This window comes from Lactuca sativa, chromosome 7 (assembly GCF_002870075.4).
Source record: "Lactuca sativa cultivar Salinas chromosome 7, Lsat_Salinas_v11, whole genome shotgun sequence".
NCBI lineage: Eukaryota > Viridiplantae > Streptophyta > Magnoliopsida > Asterales > Asteraceae > Lactuca > Lactuca sativa.
Genome location: NC_056629.2, coordinates 96008821 through 96027213, shown reverse-complemented (window position 1 = coordinate 96027213; position 18393 = coordinate 96008821). Strand labels below are relative to the sequence as shown.

The 18393-nt window shown below is 35.4% G+C and overlaps 1 protein-coding gene across 1 annotated transcript; it reads left to right on the top strand.

The window, feature by feature from the left end:
* Positions 1–8186: 8186 nt before the first annotated feature.
* Positions 8187–12553, top strand: LOC111896765 (serine/arginine-rich splicing factor SR45). Its single transcript, XM_023892755.3, has 12 exons — positions 8187–8479; positions 8575–8643; positions 9814–9902; positions 10089–10135; positions 10235–10315; positions 10418–10586; positions 10996–11230; positions 11322–11384; positions 11709–11825; positions 11927–11993; positions 12087–12124; positions 12235–12553. The coding sequence occupies exons 1-12, from the start codon at positions 8286–8288 to the stop codon at positions 12335–12337; spliced, it is 1272 nt and encodes a 423-aa protein (XP_023748523.1). The 5' UTR covers positions 8187–8285; the 3' UTR covers positions 12338–12553.
* Positions 12554–18393: the final 5840 nt, after the last annotated feature.

Here is an 18393-nt window from a genome sequence, read left to right as displayed (position 1 = left end):
ACCCGACACGGTCTGGATAGGTTGTGGGCCCTGCGATGCGGTATAGTCAGGCTGAAGGCTGAGAGAGCGATCCAGATAAGTTGTAGGCCCTGCGAGGCATTCCAGTCAGGCTGAAGGCTCATATTTACATGCTTTGTTTTTTATATTGTGTGGTTGTACTTTGAGGGAACTCGCTAAGCTTTGGCTTACAATTATAGTTTATTGTTTCAAGTACTTAAGATGACCATGGCAAGGCGAAGGCGTGGTCGTGCACATCTTCGTGTTTACATGATTTTGGGTCTTGGGAAAACTCTGATTTTTTATAATACTTTTGAAACAATGGATTGTAAACAATGTATGGATGAAATGGGTTGCTTTTGAAAGTTTTATATCTCTATGATCTTTCGGATGTTACAGTAATTCAATTTAATTAATCTGATTAAATATTATATATTCAAAATTATCTCCTACAATTTACGGTTTAATTTTTAATTATTTAAGGCATTCAAAATTTAGACTTTGGTATAATTAAAACCATATAATAAAAAAAATAACCACACAAATCAGATTAAGCAAAAATCTCAAAATTAGATTTATACTGAGCTGACATCGTGACAGAGAACCTGTCAGGTCGTGAGAAATAATTTTTCAAAAAATTAGATTTGTTCAATTCATCTCATGTACTTTCAATATTAGACACACAAAGTCTTTCATCACTAATGAGATTTCTAGGTTATAAAACATGTACAATGCGAAATAACACTTAACAATAAAGAGAACACATGCAACCATTAATGGTCTATGTCATAACATTTTGAAGGCAACATATTATGAACAAAAAAAACTAGATGAACCCTAATATAAACATAACTATGGAATTAGGTTTACATGCATTTGATTTGTAGTAGTAAACAAATCACTTTAATCCTTGGTAGTTGTTGGTCTTAGAAAGCTTAAAATCAAAAGGATGATACCTCTAATGGCTCACACCTAAACTCTAGAATTAGAAGACAATAGAGGAGAGGAGAGGAAGTAATTTTCGGTCAGTATATCCTCTTGGGAATGTGGTGAACAAAAGTTACAAGCCTTAGGGTCATATTTATAGTGTGGATGACATAAGGGAGACCCTAGATATGAATACTAAAATACTTAGATTTAATCTATTCAAATATGGTATCCTTGTCAACATTAGGAATATTAAACTCTAGAATCCTTCCTAAAATCATCCACCGCTATGAGGGTTCTATAATTTTCCTTCCTTGCTCGATTAAGAACAGCTACAATTCAAACATTGTAACTTTAATTAATTCCAATTAATCTTGAAATAGTTATAGATTAATAATTAATCAATTCTTATTGATTTCACATTAATTTACTAGTCATATAAATGAACAAATCAATTATTTAACAATTGATCTCATATTAATTTATTAATCAATTAATTAATTAACAAACCAATTATCTATTTATAACTAATATATTAATAAAATGATATATTAACAAATCATTTATTATAATTTTTTAATCATATGATAAATTAATAAATTCATCCTCTCTCTACAAATATAATTCTAACCAAGTTCTAGTTACAAGGGCAACTCAAAAATGACTTTGCTTCTATTTACACTAACATACAAATTTAGTTATGAGCTTAGACACCTTAATCCAACATCATCATCCTAAATATAAAAAACAATTACATGAATAACATTAAACATCAAGATTACATCAATTTATAAAACTTAAGTGAGTTGTATAAATATAGTAATTGGCATAAAGAAACTAATAAAGCATTACAACATTAAAAATGTTGACTTACTCCGTGGAGAAGGAACCAAAATTTCCATAAATGTAATTTGAATGTCGAACTTTTAAAAAATCTTAAACTTTTGTATTCTTTGTTGATGTTGGAGATAAACAATTTTTTAGGGTTTGTTTTGTTGTTTGGGTAATCGATGTCGAACGTAGAAGGTAAGAAGGGGTTTCTTGTTTTTTATTTATTTATTTATTATTTTTTTTAATTAAAGGATTGCAATTTTGGGTTTAAAATTTAAATGTCTTTTAAAATCTCGGTCCTGTTTTGAGTAAAAACCGAACTCGATGGAACCAAAAATCGAAACAAGCTTTTATGTTGACTTGAAAATTGGCTAATTTATATGTAATTCAGTCTGATCTAGATTGGTTTGGTCCATGTGGTTTTTCTGCTTATTCTTAGCTAAAACAATATATCAAACCAAACCTAAATGGTAGTTTGGTTTTGTTTTGGGATTATCAAGAAGGTGATTTTTTTGAACATGTATTAAACTAACATTTAAAAAACCTAGGTTTAATCTACAGTAAATTACACGAATCTTCCATTGTGTAGGTGCCAAAAGGCATGTTTAGTTCCTATTTTCAAACATTAACTCGAATCGTACCTAGGTTGTCCTTTTTCTTGCATTATTAGTCCCTACCGTCGTTAGCCGTTAGTGGTTGTCATTAAAATGCCTCATGTGCCATGCAAATAGGGGTATTTTTGTCTTTTCAAGTCAAATACCCTTCACCTATTAAACTAAAAACATACTCTCTCTCTATCTTTCTCTCTTTCGTATGTGTTTATCTCTTTCGCCTTCCCAGACACTCTCTCATTCTCTCCATAAGAATCAATGGTGGGGTTTGGGGGTTTATCCTTAGAAGTGCATTGAATGAATCTTCTCACCACCACCAGTAGCATATGTTGGTCTCATATATTTTTTGATATATAACAAGTAGGTCTCCTAAAAATACCAAATTGATTTAGGGTTTATCGTTTTTCCTATTTACGATTTAGGTAGAAGGAGATGAAGAGGTTTATGAGTTTTTTAAAAAAAAAATATTTTGTATGTATGATTTAAGGAGATGCTCAATCTGCAAGCAGTAGTAGACACAACAATTTATACATGGTACAACAACATACAACCTCACAACTGGAATGAAATTGAAGACAATAACGGATTTTCCCTGGTGATTCACTAAAATAATGAAATTATCATTGAGAAAGAAACACATCCCCTCGTTAGCAATTAAATGTTGATTTTGATGTGCAAGCATTTGAAGGCATGGGTATTTTCAACAACAATTATGTGTGTTTGGTTTTTACTTTTTATACCTTGAATTTTCTTTACTCTGTTTTTACATTCTTAAATCATTGTGAAATATTATTTCTGAAATCATCTATGTATGTGTGTATGCTTTTAGTTGTTGTTCGTTCTTAAATCATTACGCAAGATTCTTTTTGAAATCATCTATGTGTGTGTTTAGTTATATTTGACTTTACAACTTTATGATATTGAGCTATGTTTTATTTTGTTTAAATCAAATTAATCTCGGTATAGGTATGTATTTGTGTGTTTAGAGTCTGAAATAGTTCTCATTTTTGTTTGTAAATAGAAAGAATATTTAATGTAACAACAAATTAAACAAAATCGATAAAACTAAAGGTTCTTCATTTTGCAATTCAGATATGTGTTAAATTTGTTTTTGGTAACATTGAAGCGCATGAAAGGATGACATGAGAGAGAGAGAGAGATAATTAAAGAAAAGAGATGAAGGAGGTAGGGATATTGGTGAGTGAGGACAGTGTAGAACTAAAACACCGCTTAGTGTCAAATATTTAGCAAAACTAATAAACTGAAGGTTCCATATATTGGTTCATGTGTATTAGACCTGAAAAGATGAATATGCCCATGTGTGCAAGGCATGTGGGGCATTTTAATGGCAATCACTAACGGCTAACGAGGATAGAGACTAATCGTGCAATAAAATTGTAGCCCAGGGACGGTCTGAACTAATTTTTAAAAATAAAGACTAAATGTATTTTTTAGCACTTGGACGATTCGTGTAATTTACTCTTTAATCTATAAGAAAGTAAAAGCTAGAGTAAATTACACAATTCGTCATTTATCCAAGTGTTAAATTGCACGTTTAGTCCTTATTTTCAAAAATTAACTCAAACTGCCCTTATAAAGTTTTTTTTTTCTCACTCGAACCGTCCCTAACAAATATAAAATGATTATTTTACCCTTTCTATTTCTTTTTGATATATTTCTTTGTTTTGTTTGTTAATAACAAGTTAAAAGAAAAATAAAAAATAAAGAAAAAAAAATGAGCCCACCACCATAAACACTTACCCTCTACCCTAATCCTACCTATACCTTTCAATCCTCATCATTCATCTTCTTCAACTCATCTTTGGAGGTAGAGAGAGATGGCTCGCCGGAGCCACCACTATCATTGTCGGAGCCACCACCGCCATCACTTCACTCATCATCAGTTCATATTCTTTTGTCATACCCCTTTCTCTTATCACTTGCATCCGTAACGACTGAAAGACATCGTATGTGTATTGGAGTCCATCGGAAACAATCTCCCTCTAAAGTTCTAATGTCGCCATCGCCATAGTCTTCGATGACCTGCTAAAAGTCGTCGTCGTCTCAAATTTGCACCTCCTTATACAAGATTTGCACATCGATTTATGGACCTGGAAGGGAAGACGAAGCTCATGTCTTCAAATTCGCACATTCTTGTATCTATATCAGATCTGAACGCCTCCATCGACGAAACTACAACGACACCATCATCATACATGCAACTCGTAGATTAGTCGGAAAATACGAAGGAGATGGATTTAGGTGGAGCTTTTTTCGCATATGTGAGATTTTGAATTGAGACTTTGATTTGGTGCTCTTTACATGTGGTTACTGGAGGCAAATGGTGATGGTTGCTAGATCTGGTCAGAACCCTTCATCTTCTCCGATGTTTACTGGTGGGTCGTACCGAAAAAAATGTCTGGTGAAAAAGGGGATGGAAAGGGGAAAGGATAACGAAGTGTGATATGTGTGTGGGTTTTGTTGGAATTGTTGGGTTTTTTGGTGGTAGGTGGTCGGTGGCTACCTAGAGAGTAAAAGTCTAGTTCCTGAAACTTCAAAGGAATGGCTAATTTGGATGGAATGTAGGCGATGATCTTATATATATATATATATATATATATATATATATATATATATATATATATATATATATATATATATATATATATATATATATATATGGAAAATGCCCGCGCGTTGCGTGGGATATAAAAAAATATTTTATATTAAAAATAACTAAATCATTGTTATTAACAATCAAATAATAATTTCATAAAAAATATAAAAAATGATTTTTAGTATTGTTATTATGTTGAACCATATTATAAGAGATAAGGTTGGAACTTGAAGTTGTTTTGCATATATAAAGTTGTATGATTAAAATAGAAAAAAAAATTAATTTTTAAAAATAAATAAATCATTATTGTTATCTATTAAATAATAATTTCATATTAAATTAAAACGTTTATATTAAATATTATAATTATGTAGAAAATACGATAACATAGACATCTTTTTATCTATCTTAAATTTTATGATTGTGTACAACATATGATAATAGAGACAGTTTTTTATCTTAAATAGTAAAAAAAATGTTTTGTATCATAAATATTACCATAATTATGTAGAACATATGATAATAGTGACGTCTTTTATAAGGTTAAAACATTAAATTGTATTACATACATAGTTGTAAAACTTGGCTAACACAACCAAATACTCGGCATGTTACTTAAACTCGGCCTCCAATGGAAGTGAGTTTGCCTAACTTAGCTAGAAGACACTCGGATCCTTATTAAACTCGATCCAAATCTAAAAGATACGATCCAAAATTATTTTCGAAAATCTGAAATTTAATTGGTGACTTGTCGACAAAGACAATCTCACCAAATAATACACTCAACGTCCTACAAAATTAGATGCAAAGAAGCTCTCATAGCTTAGTCCCTTTAAAATATTTTACATTCTTTCCTATTTATAGAGGAGAATACATTCTCTTGTTTATTCTCACGATCAACGTGGGATGAACACATTTTAATTAAACCCATTTCTTTATTTGTCAATAATTTCATTTTGTTAAATAAAATATTAAATAATAAAAATAAAACGTTATCCAAAAAATTTATTGTTCAATAGTTCCATTTTACAGTAATCTCGTAAGTTGCTATAAAAAATCAAGTTTTTATTGAATAACTTTTTGTTAAATCCTAAAATCATAAATTCAGTTTGGTACTTAATATAAAAAGTTTGTGTATATGTATTTTCATTATTTAAAATGTCATTATAAAATGAATTCATTTATAAAATATAATCGAGTATATATTTCGTGCTTTTGAATCAAAGTGATTTTTCAAACAATTATAATTTCATGTTTAGGTGAATTTTTTTATATTTATATAACATTATGTAACTTATAATATTATTATAAACAAATTGAATAATCATGGGAGTTTCAAATGTATGTGGTGAAATGAAAATGTTTCATTTATCGGTCCAAATTGATCAAACTCGGACCGATTCAGCTTAATATACCAAACTACATAACGTTTTTCTATTGAAACCCGATTTTTATATATTTTGTGTTTTTGAATCAAATTTATTTTTCAAACAGTTATAATTTTATGTTTAGGTAACTTATTTATAATATTATTAGAAACAATTTGAAAAATCATGGGAGTTTCAAATGTATGTGCTTAAAGGAAAATGTTTTCTTTATCGGTCCAAATTGATCAAACTCATACCGATTCAACTCAATATACCAAACTACATAACAAATTTTCAACTGAAACTCTGTTTGAACCAAAAAAAATCTTGTTCAAAACCATTTTCGGGATTCTAAAACTTAAATGGACAGTTGCCAATAAACACAATCTCACCAAAAAATACCCTCAACATTCTAAAAAGGTAGGCATAAGGAAGTTCTCATGGTTTGGTCCCTTTGAAACAATTCACAACCTTTCCTATTTATAGAAAAGGAAACGTTCTCTTGTTTACTCTCACCATCGACGGGGGATGAAAACATTGTAATAAAACACGCTTTCTTGTTAATAAAACATTATTCAACTTATTTAGTAAAACACCCTTTCTTTTGTTTACCCTTTCTTTATTGTTCAATAGTTTCATTTTTCTATAATCTCGTAAGTTGCTATCTAAAAAAGTAAGTTCTTATTGAATAACTTTTTGACCAATTCTAAAATCATAAATTCAGTTAGGTACTTAATATAGAAAGCTTGTTTATATGTATTTTCAAGATTCAAAAGTTCATTATAAAACGAATTCATTTGTAAAATATAATCTGCGTATATATTTCATGCTTTTGATCAAATCGAATTTTCAAACAATTATAATTTTATTTTTAGGTAGATGTTTTTTTATATTTATATAACATTATGTAACTTTTTTAAAATATCATTGAAAACAATTTGAAAAATCATGGGAGTTTCAAATGTATGTAGTAAAAGGAAAATGCTTCTTTTATGGTCCAAATAGATCAAACTCGGACCGATTCAACTAAATATACCAAACTACATATATTTTTTTTTTCTAGTGAAACCCGATTTGTATATATTTCATGCTTTTGAATCAAATTGACTTTTTAAACAGTTATAATTTTAGGTTTAGGTAGATGCTTTTTTATATTTATATAAAATTATGTAACTTATTTATAATATTATTAGAAATAATTTGAAAAATCATGGAAGTTTCAAATGTTTGTTGTGAAAGGAAAACGATTCATTTATCGGTCCAAATTTGCTCCAGCTCCGGTTCAACTCAATATACCCAACTGCATAATTTTTTTTTCTAACTGAAACACACTTTCAACCTGAAAAAATTCGGTTCAAAACCATTTTTGGAATTCTAAAAGTTAACTGGACACTTGCCAATGTAGACAATCTCACCAAATAATACCTTCAAAATCCTACAAAAGGTAGGCATGAGGAAGTTTTCATGGTTTGGTCCCTTTGAAACATTTCACAACCTTTCCAATTTATAGAAGAGGAAACATTCTTTTGTTTACTCTCACCATCGATGTGAGATGAAGACATTGTAATAAAACATCATTTCTTGTTTATAGAACATTATTTAACTTATTTATAATATTGTTGTAAAGAAATTGAAAAGTCACGAGAGTTTCAAATGAATGTGGTCAAAGGAAATTAAAAAATAGGGTTTCAACGGTCCGATTAAAAAAAATATTACAAGAAAAATCCAAATTAATTATTTTAAAATAAAAATTAAACATACGATTTGACACAATTTATCAATTTAATGAGAGACTTTAGAGTCTTTATATGGGCCTAGATTTTTGTTGGGCTCATTACCCACAAGCTATCGTCGACCTAACAATCGAAATCACACTCCTATTCTTTGCTAGGGTTTGTCTGAACTCTGAAGGGTTTCCGATCAGGACTGTTGCGCATGGCGAAACCAGGACGTGGTCGTCCGGCGGCTCCTGCGCGGTCTGGTTCAGGCTCATCCTCCCGCTCTCGCTCCGTATCCGGATCCTCTCGCTCAAGCTCTCGTTCTAGATCTCGCTCCAGATCCTACACTTCTTCTTCTTCTCCGTCTCGCAGTGTCAGCTCTCGTAGTCGTAGCCCTCCTCCAAAGAAAAGGTTTACTTTATTTAGTTAGACTTATTCATATCCATTTTTATGTTTAATGATTATTTAGGGTTTTGTAATGCTGAGGTTTTGGTCCTTTTTTTCAGTGCTGGTGATGGACCAAGGCGAGGACGCTCTCCACCACCTCAATCTAAGAGGGCTTCTCCACCTCCAAGGTTACGATGCTAATTTAGTTTCTTTTATTTTACTTCTTTTGATATTTCTATATGTAAAACGCCACCTTTCTTGAACATGAGCTACATTCTGCCTAATCTGGTTTCACTTTGATTTGGATTTTGCACGTTTTGGGAATAAGTTACTGGCTAACACCCATCCTAAATATACTATTTTAGGTGTATAATACTGTACCAAACTCCGTATCAGTTCTTCATATGCTAAATGCTAGTTTTGACTGAAGCTTTTAGAAGCTGTGTGCATCTATTTTGAATCCTAGTTTCGACTGAAGTTTTTAGGAGCTGTGTTTGTCTATTTTGAAGTTGAAGTAGGTGCATACTTATCGAAAACTTAAGCATTTTTCTGGGCTTGAAGTAATTTGTCTGAATCCGGAAAGAACAGGTGTTTCATGTTGTTTTATATAGTATTCAGGAAACTCAAAGGGTGATTTTTCTAAGCTCAATTTAGGATTAAAGTGAATCATCATGAGTGAAAAGTTAGTATTCGACTTGTAGTGGATCATTCTACAAGTTACTCTGTTTTAGCTAAGTTTAAAAAGCGCAGAATGGAAAATTGTGTAGCTTGATTTTTGTGTTAAGACACAACAAAAGGCATATGCTATAACATCCCCTGAAGCTTTACTGCTTCAAACCATTAAATCTTTTTAAACCTTCAACAATTTTAAACTCATTATTTTACTCTCCCCTGTTTTATACTTTTTTTTTTTTAATTTTTTTTTAATTTGATTCACCTCATTGTTACTGTATGGTTTTGGTTACACATATTAAAAGGCCACTAAATGATACACAAAATAGATCAACACAATTCTCTTTCTGCTATTTGTCTTGTATTTATTAAAAGGCTACACCTTTGACTAGATTTCTAACTATCTTGAGTTTGATTGAGGACAAGAGTCAACTATGATATATATACAACTTAATTTACTTGCTTTTCCAATAGTTATACTGAGAATGCATAGGGATGTAAAGTATAATAAATATAGCAACAGTTTTTGTTAGATAAACTATAGTGAATGTATTGTATGTTGCTTGAGAAATATAGTTTGTTTTCATGTTCTTATGGTCATATATCATATATGCAGTGACATTGTTATTGCTTTTGTATATCTATGAAGGCTCTTTGTGCTAATGTTCACATTTGGTTTCTTACAGGAAAACATCTCCTGTACCTGAGTCACTTGTTCTTCACATTGGTCAACTCACAAGGAACGTGAATGAAAACCATCTGAAAGAAATATTTGGTAATACATCTGATATTTGTTTTTCCTAGCAGTTATCTCCTAATTAGATGAAATCTTTCGGGTTTATACTACTTTTTATTGTAATTGAAAAGATATCTAGTAGCTTTATTGTTAGGATGCGTAATGACATTGTTTACTTTTAAAATAATGACTATTTTGGTCTATTATGTTTTTTTCTTTAAACAGGAAACTTTGGTGAAGTTGTACATGTACAATTGGCTATGGATCACATTGTAAGATTTTAATTATATCCTTTCTCTCTACATACACACTATTTACAAATCTTTTTTTCAAATTTGCAATGAATTGACAAGCTTTACACTTTTTTTCAGGTTAATCTTCCAAAAGGGTCTGGATATGTCGAGTTCAAGTTACGATCCGATGCTGAAAAAGCCCTGTTACACATGGATGGTGTACGTGTCATCATCATAATTTACAAACATTTTGTTTCTTTACAAAATATATATATTCCTTCATTAAATTCATTCTGTTGTGGTAAATTAATAATATTACAGGCTCAAATTGATGGAAGAGTTGTTCAAGCTAAGTTCACTTTACCTGAGAGGAAAAAGGCTTCTTCACCACCTCCTAAGCCTTTGCCCACTGCTTCAAGGAGAGATGTTGCTAAAAATGATAATGTAGTCGCTGATGCTGAAAAAGATGCACCAAGGCGTGTAACAGCTGGTATGCTAATTGTACTGTGTTTGACATGCATTGGATTGTGACTGTGACTAAAGTCAATGAGACAAAAGTTTTAGTTTTTTGTCCCACCTGAAAAGGTGGGACAAAGTGTTACTAATGTTAATGAGACAAAAGTAACAGTCTACATGTCCCACCTAAAAAAGGTGGGATATGACCTGACATCTGACATCATCAAATGATGTCAGATGTCAGTGGGACAAAAGTTGTAGTTTTTGTTCCACTCAAAAGGTGGGGCAGAGACAGTAAACTTTTGTCTGACTAAAAAAAGGCGGGACATGGTCTCTCTTTTACTCTCAGTAAAAAGACATAAATGCTCTTCTTGAATTCATCATTGAAAATAGCCCTAAAGTGTTTGTTCTACTTCTACTTACATACTGTGTTCTCTTAATAGCATCTCCCAGGCGTAGACCTCCATCACCAACTCGCCGGAGGTCTCCTGTAGGCCGGAGAGGGTCTCCTCCACCTCCCCGCCGCCGTGTAGACTCTCCTCCACCTCCTCGACGACGAGCGGAGTCTCCTTACCGCCGCGGCGGTTCACCGCCACCTAGAAGGCGGCCTGCATCGCCTCCTCCTAGAAACCGCTCCCCTTCTCCTCCAGCAAGACGTTATAATCGATCACCTCCTAGGTTTATTTAATCTCTCTTTTTTTTTTTTGTTACATTTCAAAAATCATATTAATTTTTTTTTATAAGTTTTCACTAAATGTATGTGTGATAGGGCCTCTCCACGCCGAATGCGCGGTAGTCCAATTCGAAGGCGTTCACCACCGCCAAGACGCCGGTAATCTTAACTTTTTTACTATATCAAAAATGCTAAATTCAGTAAATAGCAACCTACTTTCATTTATTTGTGTATTATAGCATCTCACTTTTATTTCTTTCTACTAGAGTTTTATATACTTTTCAAATTTTTTTTTCTTCTGATTGATGCATTGTAACATTATACTTTCATTTTTTGTTATTAGGACATTATACTTTTAAAATCTACTAAAGTATAACAGTGAAAACTGCTGTGTTTATATTGCATTGCTATTTATTGTAGTTTCTGTTTCTAATTCATTGTTACATACTTTTTTATATCTTTGAATTTTTTTTTTGGGTTTAGTTCTGGAGGAAGAGCAAGGAGTCCACCCAGAAGATCTTCTCTGAGCCGCAGGCGTAGCAGATCCCCGCCTATCAGAAGACCTGTCCGTTCACGCTCCAAATCAATTTCACCAAGAAGGTAATCTACTTTTCCAACATTTACCCCCTTTTTTTAATCGATAATAATAACTTATAATATAATCAACCCATTATTTTTTTATTTTTATTTTCTATAAACAGGGCAAGACCACCAGTTGGTAGACGCGGGAGGTCATCATCATACTCAGACTCTCCAAGTCCACGAAAGGTTTGACTGAACTTTTATCCAAATTATCTTTTACAAAGTATTTCCTCTTTCATTATTACTGAATTGTGTCTCTCTTTGTTATTATTGTAACAGGTGACAAGAAAGATATCAAGAAGTCGCAGCCCTAAAAGGTAATAATAGTAATAATAATATATTAATATTCATGACTTCTTATTTTTTCTACTGTTTGTTTAATGATGTTTAAAAAACACACGTGTATTTGTGGTTGTTTATGATGTAGGCCTATAAGACGGAGGAGCAGCAGTAACAGCAGCAGTAGCAGTTCACCACCACCACAACTACCGCCACCTCCACCAGGAGGACCACCACCACGTAAGCCTTGAGCCTCCACCACTACCATGGATATGATGGAGGAGCTTCTTTCTGGTGGGGAATGGGGATATCGATCATATCATGTTTAGATTTGTTTAGTTTGACAAAACTGAGGGTGTGAGTAATTGTTCTCTTGACTTTGATACAACTCATGTGTATACTTCTTCAGTCTTTTATAACTCTTGAGATACATAAAGAAGATTATGCATGTCTGGTTTTTGGCCAAATTTGTACTTGGATGTGCTCACATTTTTTGGTTTTATTTAGGGTTTTGAGAAAAAAACAAGCATTACACTGGAATCCAGTCCTGTTTTAAAAATTACTCAACTTGTAGAGCCAATATAATCTTGTCTCAGTTTAGCTAACTTCTTTTTTAGGAGTCATTGTTATTTGTCTTTTCATGGTGTCGATTGGTGGTTGCCTTTTCTTTAATCTTACGTGAGATGCCATCACTTCTAAATGCATTTAAGTTATTGAGATATTCATTTTGGGGAAATAATAGCTTTATATGGAATAAGGGCATTCTGAAGAGGCATTTTAAATTCTGGACTATTGAGATATTCGTTACTAGCTTGTGTTTGGTTCATGGATTTCAAAGGAGTTTGGATGAATTGGAATGTAAATTTCAATAAAAATTGAGCATGATTGACAAAATCAAAGAAATAGGAATTCTTTCCATGTGTAAAAAAATTAATCATTTTTTTTCCTAGGATTTTAGATTTGATTTATTAAATCAAAACATATTAACATTATCTCTCATATACGCTACCGACCCACCTTACTACACACTTACACACCTATCTACACCATTTACTATCACCCACATCTCTACATATAGCCCTGCCCATCCAACCTCTAGGACCATCCACACATTCAACCTAAACTACACATAAATCTATATCCACATGTATACACACGTACACATACCAAAAAGTCAATACCAACGTGTAAATCCACTACATCCCTCCCCTACACCTACCACCTACATTCCCATGTCCACACCCATCTTATTACTACACCCACCCTTACACCCACACCTTATTATACCCATATACGACCCTACCCTAACACCCACACATATACCCATGCATACCCTTGTTTCACTCCCATATACCCAATCTCACACCTACATACCCTGCACCCAAACCCATAATCATACACCCACATCAACGTTGATGCCTGTCAATACCCATACCTAAAACCCACATCGATTTGAGCAAGCTCATATAGTTTGGGGTGGGTAAGAGTTTACCCCTCACTCGTCTGACAAGGAAGGGAGTGAATTTCCAATGGGGCCCTAAGCAGCAGGTTGCTTTTGAGACGCCACGAAAAAGGTTATCTGAGGCCCATGTGTTGACCCTTCGAGAGGGTGTCGAGGATTTCATGGTATTTTGTGATGCATTTATCACTGGTTTGGGGGCGGTCCTTATGCATAGGGGACGAGTGATTGCTTATGCTTCACGGCAACTGAAGCCGCATGAGGCGCGATATCCTACTCATGATCTGGAGTTGGCGGAAGCGGTATTTGCTCTCAAAATTTGGAAACATTATCTATATGGGGTCCGTTATACCGTTTACACGGATCACAAGAGTTTGTGATATCTTATGGACCAGTCGAACCTGAACATGAGGCAGCGCAGGTAGATGGATGTGGTCAAGGATTATGACTGTGAGATCCTTTACCATCTGGGTAAAGTGAATATGGTAGCGGATGTCTTGAGCCACAAGTCAACTGGATCTTCAGTTGGAGATATGTGTATGAGGATATCCGTTGATTCTCCACTTTTGGGTTTGATCAGAGAGGCACATGCAAAAGGAGTTAGGAAGGAGAACTAGAAACAGGAAATGATCAGGGGCAAGATTGACAGGTATGTCATCGATAGTCGGGGGTTGTTGAGCCGGTGCAGTTGGGTTTGGGTTCCAGTTTCTGGTGGGATCAGGCAGATAGTATTGGAGGAGGCTCATAAGTCTCGCTTTTCTATACACTCGGGAGCCACCAAGATGTATCGGGATTTGAGATTAAGTTACTGGTGGTCGTGTATGATGAGGGAGATAGCCTAGTATGTTGAGAGGTGCTTGAACTGTAGGATGGTTAAGGCCGAGCATCAGAGGCCACATGGCAAGCTACAACCTTTGGAGGTTCCCATGTGGAAGTGGGAACAAATCACCATGGATTTTATCACCAAGTTGCCAAAGATTGCCAAGGGTTTTGATGCTATATGGGTCATCGTGGATCAACTGACCAAGAGTGCCCATTTTTGGCCGTCTTGGAGAGCTCTTCGGCCGAAAAGTTGGCCGATGTGTATGTTCGGGAGATTGTTGTTCGTCATGGGATTCTGGTCTCTATTGTTTCAGACCGAGATGTTCGGTTCACTTCCTGATTATGGCAGAAGTTCCACAAGGAACTGGGCATGAGGCTACATTTCAGCACTCCTTATCACCCGTAGACCGACAATGATGTGAGTAGACCATCCAAACTCTTGAGAATATGTTGCGGGCTTGTGTTATAGATTTTGGTGGGAGTTGGGATTCCTATCTAGCTTTTGTGGAGTCTTCTTACAACAACAACTATTACTCCAACATTGGTGCCCCACCTTTTGAGCTCTTGTATGGTCGGAGATGTTGTACCCAAGTATGTTGAGGAAAGGTTGGTCACAGGGGCATGGGAAGGAACGAAGTAGTCCTTCAGACCATAGAGCTTATTTAGTAGATCAAGCAGAGACTGTAGACAACTCAGATTCGGCAGAAGAGTTATGCTGACCAGCGCCGATTGGCGTTGGAATTTCAGGTCAGCGACATGGACATGGTATTACTGAAGGTCTCACCCTAGAAGAGTGTGATACACTTCAGGAAGAGGGGAAATTGGGTTCCCGATATATTGAACTGTTCCGTATGATAGCCAGGGTAGGCAGGGTTGCCTACCGGTTGGATTTGCCGAGTGACCTCAGTCAGATCCACAACACCTTCCATGTCTCTCACTTGTAGAAGTGTGTGTTGGATGGTGAGGCAATGGTTCCTTTGGATGATATTCAGGTCGATGAGTGTTTGAATTATATTGAGAGGCTAGTGGCTATATTGGAGAGAAAGATGAAGGCCCTACGCAACAAGGAAATACCTTTGGTAAAGGTTCAGTGGCAGCATCGGAGAGGCTCCGAGTGGACCTGGGAACCCGAGGTTGAGATGCAGGAGCATTACCCGGAGTTATTTACTGCAACAAATTTTGAGGACGAAGTCTAGGTCAAGTTTTTTTTTGAACCGACAAGTCTAATCTACTCCTAAGCTAACAACACCTATTCCACCTATGTCCACGACGGGACTTGAACCCTCGACCTCAAAGAGGGAGGGCACCACCTGATACCGCTGGGCTACAAGCCCGTTGGTCAAGTGGGGGAGAATTATAACATCTTGTTTTGAGGTATTTTCACTTTGACCCTTATATTTAGATTTATTACATTTTGGTCCTTAAAATGAAAGATTTGTGGCTGAGAGGGGCTAATATTGCCATTTTTGGAATTGTGGAGTGGAGCCATGTATGCTGGGAGTACGGGGTGAAGTCCCAAAACCTAATATTTAGGGTTTGGACCCTATTTGTTCTTCATTAATTCTCAAACCTGGTTCCTTTCATCAACCTCCATCCTCTCAAAACGTTTTTACAAACCCTAATCTACCTTGTGAGCATTTTTGAGCTTGTGTGTGTGTGTGTTTTGTGCCTTTGAAGAATAAAGAAGGAAGTAGAGACCATCTTGGAGGAGTGAAGCACCTTAGATTCAGAATCACATCATCATTTGACATCACTTGGAGGTATAAAGTTCAGAACTTGGTGAAGTTATACTTAGATCTTGTTTTGGGCTTGATTTTATGTTCTTTTGGTCCTATAAAATTGGTATTATGAGTGGGGATTACTCTAATCTATTTGAGTTTTCCTTTAAGAGGTTTTGGAGCCTCTTCAGTCATAAAAATGTAATCTTGGACACTAGTTTCTTCTCATGCATGGCCTAAGTTGTCTTAATAGATTAAGAGGTTAGGATCTTTGGTGTTGGGCACTTAATGGTTATGCAAGGCCATAAAGTTGGAAACTTTATGGTCAAGGACATAATTTTGGACATGGATTTGGAAAATGGACTTAAGGGCTTAAGGATTAAGCTCTTAATGAGTTGGGTTGGCGGCCAGCTGTGTACGCTGGGCGTACGTTGCACGTACATGGTCAACAAGCTCGTACCTGGTCAACCAATGCGTACGCTGGGCGTACAGCTGAGTACATTGGGCGTACTCAACTGGGTTGACTCGGTTGACTTTTTGGAATTTGATTTTTACCTAATTTTGATCATGTTTAATCTAGGGGTATTTTGGGTATTTTTGGATTTTGTTTGAGAATTGGTCATTTGGATGGATGGGTGATAGTTAGAGCTGAGATTCGGAGTTGGGACCTCATCAACTATTGTTCAGATTGAGAATTGAATCTTTCTCACCGTACTTGTGGGTCGAAGGCACCAAGACCGACCCATTGGATTGAATATCCTATTATATGATAGTATGTTATTATGCTGTAGAGATTTGTTAGATCGATATCCTGGTATATAGGATATTAGCATCATGTAGTGATTTTGTAACAACGTAAATTTAAAACAAAATTTTCATTTTTGCAAACATCAAAAACCATCGTTTAATATTCCAAATTCAAACGTAAACAATGTTTCATAACAAAGCACATCCCAATGATCATGAAATAGTTTTCTAGACAATGTGTACGATCACTCCGGCGCCTTCCCACGGTCCTCGCTAGTACCTGAAACACATAACACAACAACGGTAAGCATAAATGCTTAGTGAGTTCCCCAAAATACTACTTACGCACATACGCCCTTCCAGGCCCTGACCTTCCGGCCCATGTGTCTCAGGGGACTTCTGTCTCGGCTCGGTAAACCTTCCGGTCCTACCTTACGATACACATCACAATGCCTTCCGGCCCACAACATATATGCCTTCCGGCCCATATCAAGCATATCATACATGGCGTATATAAACGATTAACTTATCACATACAATGCATACAACTCGTAACATATCCGACCTTCCGATCACACAATAAAACCCTTCCGGGTACAGTATAGTGAGAAGACTCACCTCGTGGAAAGTCTAAGATCTCACGTACTCGCTATCTCCAAATCCCGGCGACGACTCTACCTCGCCTAATCATAAAAATATCATTTAATAAACAAAGACTTCCACAACTAAAACTTCACCCCTTATCATCATCCCTCAGAGGGTAAAAGACCATTTTACCCTTCCCTGACCCAAAGTCTCCATGTTGACCAAAACCCTAAAAGTCAACAAAAGTCAACCCTATGAGTACGCGGGGCGTACTTCTTGATGTACGCGGGGCGTACATCGCCAACCCATGGATCGGGGTCTCCACCCAGTACGCTGCACGTACTGGGAGTTACGCCCAGCGTAACCATCAGACTTTAGCATACGTCATTTCTGGTCTTAATCGATTAAGCGATTACTCCAACTTCTAGATCCGGCTTTGTTTATGCGTCTATACCCATAAAGTCGAGACCTTTAAGCCTTGGCATGGCTGTAAAGGCTCCCACACTTCATAACATCATTCTATTCCAACTCAAGGACCTAGATCTCATGCATGGTACAATATTCACGACCAAGATTACATTTTTATGAGTCTATAACTCAAATAGACCAGAAATATGAAGGATCTAAGCTTATGGGGACCATTTGCTCAAAAAGTCTCCACCTTTGGGACTAAAACCCTAGAAAATGGTACTTGAAGCATATCACAAGAACTATAGGACAAGATCCGAACTTTTTACCTTATAATGAAGCTTCAACCTTTGCAAAGCTCAGATCTACACTTGAATACCACTTCTAGCCTTCCCAATGAGCTCCTCCTTTCCTTTGCTACCTTGAAAAGGGCTCCACCAAGCTTAGAATACTCACATATGGCCTAAGAACGGATGCACACTCTCTTTAGGGTTTCTTTCTAAGGGATGGTGGCTGAGAAGTCGAGCCACACATTCCTTTTATAGCCCTCCGAATGAATTAGGGTTTT